The 7695-nt window shown below is 60.6% G+C and overlaps 1 protein-coding gene across 2 annotated transcripts in view; it reads left to right on the top strand.

Moving 5' to 3' along the window:
* Positions 1-962: 962 nt before the first annotated feature.
* PRDM6 (PR/SET domain 6) overlaps positions 963-7695 on the top strand; it is a 74768-nt gene continuing 68035 nt past the window's right edge. Inside the window, exons 1-2 of one of the 2 annotated variants that reach the window (XM_072860495.1) lie at positions 963-1341; positions 2019-2552. In XM_072860495.1, coding sequence (XP_072716596.1) covers positions 2027-2552 — 526 coding nt within the window. In that variant the 5' untranslated portion in view covers positions 963-1341; positions 2019-2026. Of the gene's footprint in view, positions 1342-1636; positions 1672-2018; positions 2553-7695 lie in introns of those variants that run through there. The other variant, XM_072860496.1, reaches the window with a different exon arrangement.

The following is a 7695-nucleotide window of genomic DNA, read 5'->3' as shown; positions in this document are numbered from 1 at the left end:
ACAGTTTACACGCGCACATGCTATGTTTGTAAGAAAGAGTGCGTTTAGTGGCAGCGTGACACCTGGCAATGGGGGCTTTTCTGACACTAGGGAGATGTCTTGGTGACATAAGCTCTGGGCGTAAGTATTTTGTCTTAAATGCATGCGATACTATGTACGTGCGATATACGTAAGAGATTATAGTCCTCGTCTAGTTTTTCATACGGTGTAGGAAAGAAACTTAAAAAAACCTGTTAAATACTCGCTAATACGTGAGCTCAACAACTGAGTAGCGGAGCTGAAAAAGCCAATTTTCAAGCAAAGCGGAGAGAAAAAGTCGCTAGAGGTGGGAAGTTTCTCGCCACAGGTTGCATCTCCGTCCGCATACTTCTTGCTCTGTGCTGTAACCGAGCAGAGAGAGCAGGAGAGAGATGTGCTGGCGCTCGAGGGGACAAGGGATAAATTCTAGGGCGGTGAGTTCCCTCATCTGTGTTGGCACCTCCCGGGGCAGGTCTCAGGTAGCCGAGGGGAACGGGAGCCAGGTCACCCCAGGAGACATGCTAAGTAAAGTAGGTGGGACAGCGTCAGGACAGCGAAAAGGGCCAGGAAGGTCTCTCAAATCCACCTTAGCCCCCGAAGGGCACAAGGCGAGTGCAGCAAGGCCGTGGCTCCCGGGAGCCTGGCCGGGTGCGAGGCGCTCGCTGGCTTGGGCCGGCGCTGGCCGGGAGCCCCCGCCGCCGACCCGCCGCCCGGCGCTGGGGACCGCGCAGCGGCGCGCATCCCGCTCGGGACCGCGCCGGGCCATTGTTCCCCTTCTGCCGGGATAAAGCCCGGCTCTTCCCGGGGCGCCGAGCTCCCGGCGCTGGCGGGGGGGCGGGGGGAGAGGGAGGGAGGGAGGGAGGGAGGGAGGGAGGGAGGAAAGGAGGGACGGAGGAGGGAAGGAAAGAAAGGGACACCTTTAAAAGTTGAGCAAGGAACAAAGTGGGGGAAGTTGCCAAAAAAAGGGCTCTGCGTTCAGGCTCGCTGGTAACTTCCCGCTCCCTCCCCGCCCTCTCGTACACACCACACACACTTGTATTTTGCGCTGTCGTAAAACCCACGTGTCTAGCCCGGAGTCTGCCAGAGCCGAGCAAACCGCCCGGGCGCGACTGCGATGCGCAGCCACGGCAGAGGGAGCCCGGCGGCTCGGAGATAGCCGGCCCGCCGGCCCCCGGCACCTGGAAGAGGATCACCCCGCTTCCCCGTGGACAAAGACCAGGAAAGTCTCTCCTCTCAACCCTCCTCCGGCTCGAAGGCTCCCGGGGCTGCCTGCACCTCCGCACGCCGACCGCGCAAGCAACCGCCCCGCCGCCCCCCGCTCAGGTAAGGCAGCTCCGGGCCGGGGCGCCCGGCGAGGGTCGGCCCCGGCCCCTCCGCCTCGCCCGGCCCAGCCAGCCCAGTCGGGGCGGCAGCGGGGTGCCTTCCCCCGGGGGTGGGGTGCTGCCGGGCCGTGTCCTCCTCCTGTAAACGCTGGCGCGGCGAGCAGCAGCGGCTGGAGGGAAAAGACTCGCGCGTGTGTGCGTGGGGCTGAAGTTTCCTCCTCCTCCTCCTCCTCCTCCTCCTCCTCCCTGGTGTCAACTTTGAGAGTCGTTTGCTCCCGCGGAGAGGGGGAAGGGGATGCAAGGGAAGGACGTTGCGTGCGCCAGGGACGGGGTGAGCTGCGCTTCTTTCGGGGCGGCTGGCTCTCCGGCTGCGGGCGTGGGGGCTGCCGCCGCCGCCCTCGTTCTGCCCGCGCTGCGACAGCCTTGTCGCCCCGCCAGCGCATTTCTCGCGTGTCCGCCCCGGGGCTCTTCGGGACGAGGTTTTTTCTTCTGCCCACCCTGGCACGGGCAGGGGAGCGGGGCGGGGACGGTCCCGCCGCCGACCCCGGACAGTCGGCACAGGAAGCCCACGCGTGGGCCGGCATGTCCGAGCGTGGAGAGCACCGCGGGGTCGGGGCGGCCCGGCCGGGGCGGGGCGGGGGTCTCACGTCTGCTGTCCCCTTCCTCTCCGCTCCGCAGGCAGCGCGATGCTGAAGCCCGGCGACCCCGGCGGATCCGCGTTCCTGAAGGTGGATCCCGCCTACCTGCAGCACTGGCAGCAGCTCTTCCCGCAGAGCGGCCAGCTCAAGAGCAGCGGGGCCCTCGCCCAGCTCCAGCCGCCCGAGAGAGCCGAGCCTCCGGCTGACAGCCTCCGCCAGCGCCCGGCCTCCCTCTCCTCCGCCTCTTCCTCCTCTTCCTCGTCCACTCCGTCTTCCTCCTCCACCTCCTCCTGCGTCGCCGCGGCGGCCGCTTCCCTGGCCGGCCTGACCTCCCTGCCTGTGACCCAGCTCCCGGTCTTCGGGCCGCTGCAGAGCTCCGAGCCCCCGGCCGGGGGAGCGCCCGCTCCCCTGCAGGGCAAGGACTTGTGCGGGGTCGGCAGCGGCGGCAGCCAATGCGGCGAGCGGGCTGCCGCTCGGTTCCGGTGCACGGCCGAGGAGCTGGACTACTACCTGTACGGGCAGCAGCGCATGGACATCATCCCCTTGAACCAGCACACCAGTGACCCCAACAACCGTACGTATCGTGTCCCTTCTCGCAGTCCCCGACCCCCCATCCTCCGCCCTGCCCCGCACCGGGCCAGCCCAGGGACGCTCCGAGTCGGGACCGCGGTCGGTGCCTGCACCGCTCTCTCCATGAGGAGCATCCTCCGCCCTGCCCTTCCCTCTCTGGAGCTGCTTTTGCGTTGTTCCCGGTGCTTTCGGGAGGCGGGCGGTGACCCCTTGGTAATAGCTTTTCTTGTCCGAGACCCAGGTCCTGCCCTGGAAGGCACACTTCACCGGGAAGGCTGCTGTGGGGGTGGATTTCTCTCGGAGGGCTGCTTAGGAAAACGGATTTGGAAATGGTTCAGAGCAGCTTGCTATAAAGCCGGTCCTTTCTTGCCCTGCTCGTATCACTCCGTTCCTGCCTGGAAAGCCCGGGCTCGCTGAATACCCAGAAATCAATTACTCCTCCGAGCTGGGCAGGGGAGAAGTTGCAGTTTTCGTCAGATGGACTAGGGCAAACTTTTCCTCCCTCTTATCTAGGAGTATCGTTTTTCTTTCAGACCTCGTTAACACCTCGCTGGTTTTAGTTTTCACCCCTACAGAAAACCATGGCATGGTCATTTAATAAGAAAAGCTGGTTTTCTAGACGAAAAAGGTCGTCTGCCTGAGCGTCAGAATTCATTTAGCACTTGGTGGTTAGAAAACGTTTAATACTGCTGTTGCCAATTATAGATGTGTTTTGGTCTTGGGGGGGGGGGGGGCGCCCCTATTATTAAACTTCTCTATTGACTAGAGGTTTGTGATTTTAGAAATTGGTTCTGCCTGTGTTTTGTTCCTGTATCTGTCGGTCCTATGCAACCGAGGACATTCACGGGGTGAAAATAACTAGATGAACTGTATTAATTCATCAGATGTATTACTACCGTTCAGAGCACACGGATCTGTCCCTGTTTAAACACTTGAACACGGCTTCAGCGTGTGCACTTTTTTCCATTGCTTCAAACACCCTCTCTTATCCTAAGGTGTCTTAAAATTCTTTAATTTTGTGTTCCTTCCTTCCCAAAATGCCTTTTTAAGGAAAGCTGTTGAACAGACAAACGATACCCCAAACCAGCGATCTGTAAGCACATGCCCAAGCAAAACGCGGATTCGTTTAATTTCATTTCAGATGTGGAGTTTGTTTTGAAAGTTTCCATGAAACTCTGTTGTGTATTAATTAAACTGCGTGGATGCTAGCATAGTCTTAATCGTTGTGCGTACGTCTTGAAGAGCAAGAGGAAAGTTGACTCTGAGTTTGGTGGGGATTTTCCCCCCTTCTTAACGTTGGAAATCTTTCTATATTGGATACTGACTTTGTTCTGAGCGACTTCCTCATGCTTAGTTTTACCCTGTAGTGAAACGTGTTACTGTATTTTCTATTCTCGGGTGCAGAAAACGTGATCTCATAAATTACATGCACTTAATGGAATCTGAAATGCGCTTTTAATCGCGAACCGAAGCGTTCAGACAATACATGTTTTACTTCTCGGAGCAGCTCTGTAAATCTGCAAGATAAAGGTTTTAAAAAGAGAAAGGAAGACAAAAAAGCGATTTGGGGGGAGCATTTTTAAGGAGTGAGTGGAATAAAAGCACGCCGCAGCGTCGCAGGCGAAGTCTGCGTAGTTTCTTCCCAGTCGCGATATTAAAGGTGGGTTCGAGAAAGAAAACGGGCGATTGCCGAACGGACGCTTGCGAGTCGCGTCCGCCTGGGACGGGGCAGCGCTCGCCGTCTGAAGGACGGGCCGGGTGCTGCCAGCACGGTCTCTCCCTTTTTTTCTGCAGCGAGATCCAAAAAGCCTTACCATTGAACTTGTTTACAAGGCGACTTTCGCTCCAGCGGTTATTAGTTGTCCGCGAGCAAAACTTTTCACCCGAGTTTTCAACCTTCTGGGACCAGGTGCGCTTGCTTTGGGCAACTCGTTCTTAAAAATGAAGGAAAAAGCGAACTGTAAGCGAGGAAGGAGTAGGGGAGTTGCAGTCCCTGCCGTGCCACGCACTCTGCTCACTCGCCCGAGCAGAGGCGCAGCAAAGCAAGCTGCAGGGCACCGGCCCGGCTAGCCCTGCGCGGCTCCCCGAGTGCCTCGGGGGTCACGCAAGGAGTCCGCGGGCAGGCGGGGTTTTCAGCCGCTTTGACTCCGTCCCTCGCTCCGCGCGGTGCACCGGCGGTGCCCGTCTGGGGGGAAGGAGGTCGGGGTTGCGGGTGAGGCGCGGAGCGATCGACTTCAGTTTGCGTTACTGGGGCTCGGTGCGCTCCTAGCTCCGGACAGCCCCGCCGAAGCTCCCAGGCGGACACACGGGCGCCCCGCGGGCGGGGCTCCCGCCAGCCCGGCACGGAGCCCCGCAGGGCCCGCACCCTCCGCGCCGCGGGGAGCGGGGCCGCCGCCTCGGCCCTACCCGTCGGCCGCCTGCCGAGCCGGGCTGGGCGGCAGGCCCCCGGCCGCTGGCTGTGTCTCGCGTCTTAATGTGAGACATACCTCCGTCGCGAACCAGGCCAGCGCCCCGTCTCCCCTTCTTCCCAAACGCCCGCCCCGCCCCGAGCACCCTCTCCTTCCCCGGGGCAGACCGCGTCCCCCCCAGCTGCCCCGGCAGGATCCGCCCGCCGGGCTCACCCGCTCGGGAGAGGCGCCCGCAAACGTCGCCGGTCCTCCGGCCGCGCTCCGGGCGGCCGCCCCAGCGCCGCGGGGCAGCGGGGAGGCGGGCGGGCGGGCGGGCGGCTCCCGCGGGGGCGGTGGCGTCGCCGCCTCCGCGCCGGGAAAGCCGAGGGGCGGCGGCGCTCCCGGCTGCCGCCACCCCGCCGGGCCCGGCTCCCAGCGCCCGGCCCGGCCCGGCGCCGGGCGGCCGCCGTGGGAAGATGGATGGGCGGCGGTTTCCCCATAGACACACGCCTGGATGGCCGGGTATCAGTGGCTGTGGCACGGTCCCGGGCGAGAGAGGGGGCGATGGCCGCCGAGGAGCTGTGGGTTAAGTGCCTGTATGTAACTGTCTTAAACCGAAAGGGGAAAGAAAAAAACCCGACAACCCAGAAACAAAACCCTAATGAGGGCCCTGCCGTCTTTACTCCCAGGGAAGTAAAGGGGATTACGTTAAAACCCTGATAATGTGGCAGGCGGCTGGGGACCGTTTTCTTCCCAGCTCTGAATCTGGAAGGACGGGGGTATTTCTTGGCGCGGGGGGAGGGGCGCTTGCGCAGCCAGGAGGAGATCGCCTAGGGCGAGTTTGGGGGGTGCGGGGCCGGCTTGCTGCCGCGTAGGCTTGCCCCTCGCTGCTGGGGAGAGGCTTTCGCAACGAGAAGTCTGCGACTCCTCTACCTTCACCAGAAAGCGCCAACCTGCCACTGTAATAAATACGCTGTGTAAAACTAAAGTGTCAGGCAAGCAAGCAGTTTGCACGCCTCTTCCCATTCAATTTACGGGGAGACAGTGTATATATAACATGCTGCGAAGTGGATCGGTGTGGGGAATATTTGGATTTTTTTCTCTAGACTGCTGGTAACCTGTATGATTTAGCTGTTTTACATCATTAGTTACCCAGCACCCTTAAACATAGCAGATAGCCGTATATTAGATTGAGGTTAGAGAAGGTGGTGACTGTTTATTTAGGGTGATAAAATGGTCCATCAGCAGTAATCTCCATCGATATGTGCCACCAGGAGATGAAGGATGAGGGGACAAGCCACAATTAATTGCCCTATAGTTTTGTAGGAGAGAGTGGAGCCGGTGCGGACTGAACTTCGATCTCCTCTCCCAGAGCCTATTCATCATCTCTACATTGTATATGGGGGTCTCTCAGGGGCAGGGGGTGGCAAGGTTTATCTACACACAATATTCTCCTACCCTTCTCATACCTGACACGGAAATTTAATTCATTCATACCTTCAATCGAAGGCAGGGGAAATCAAACCCACCTCCCCCCGCCCGCCCCCCACCCGCCTCGCAAGAAGAACCCGAACGCCGCTCCGCAAGCGGGACGGTCCCCCGACCCCCCCGTCGCCACCCCGGGGCGCCCAGGCGGGCCCTCGCACACCGTCTTCCCCGGAGGACCTGGGACGGGACGTCCCCGACCCCCGACGGGGGGCTCGGACCCCGCGGCAGCCCTTGCGCCGGTGCGGGAGCACCGCCCGGGAGGCCGGCGGGCGCGGCGGGGGCTCCGCTCCGCTCCCCTCCGCTCCCCTCCCCTCCGGTCCCCTCCCCTCCGCTCCGCTCCCCTCCGCCTCGCCGGCCCGGCCGGCCCGGCCGGGGGAGAGCGGGGAGGCGAGGCGAGGCGAGGGGTGGAAGCCCGGGAGGGGGGGGTCGGGCCCCGGGAGGGTCGGGCAGAGCCGGGCGGCGGCGGCCGGGACCCGGTGCCGGCCCTGTCTCGCCGCCCTCCGGCGGCCGCGCCGCACCCCCGCGCCGCGACCCGGCCCCCGGGCAGGAGCCTGGGCTCGGCCCTGCTCTCCGCAGCGAGTATTTAGAACGGATAAACAAATAACTAAAAGGAACCCGAGGGGAAAAGTGCATCTGTGTTTCGTCCCCGCCAAACCCTGCCTCAAGTCAGGCAGTCTGCGAGAAACTGCGATTAATTTCGCAAAAAGCGGTTCGCGTCAGCGCGTCCATGAGGAAACTGAGGCACGAGGAACCCGTCATCCCTAGGAAGGCGCCAGCCCTCAGGAAGCGAAAGGGTACTGTCTCACCCAGCCCACCCTCCCTCTTAGCTGGGTACCCGGGCCCAGCCAGGGACGCAGGGCCAGCCGCAGTGATTTATACGTGCAAGTGAGTAATACCGTGTGAAATGATGGCCACTTACACCGGATACCTGCATGCTTGCAGTGAATTATGAAGCAGAGGGTCAGAGGCCACCCTTCTTTAATACCGGCAAACTGCAGGTATCCAGCGTAACTGCACCTTTGAAGCATATTATTGCTGAGACAGAAATGTATTTCTTTCGTTTATTGTTACAGCTGGTTTGCTGGTTAAAACACTTTGTTGGACTCTACCTTTCACCGACAAAAGCTTTCTCCTCTCATATTTCCTTTAAAATATGCAGTAGTAGTGTTGTTTAGGTTGGAGAGTGTTTAGAATTATATTTTGGGGGCAATGATGTGTCCTTTCCCTTTTGCTTAGGTTTAGTACTTTTAAGTGTACTCACATGGAGTTATA

Source organism: Ciconia boyciana, chromosome 4 (genome assembly GCF_034638445.1).
Source record: "Ciconia boyciana chromosome 4, ASM3463844v1, whole genome shotgun sequence".
Classification (NCBI taxonomy): Eukaryota; Metazoa; Chordata; class Aves; order Ciconiiformes; family Ciconiidae; genus Ciconia; species Ciconia boyciana.
The sequence above is the reverse complement of the archived record's forward strand: the minus strand, read 5'-3'. Positions and strand labels throughout refer to the sequence as shown.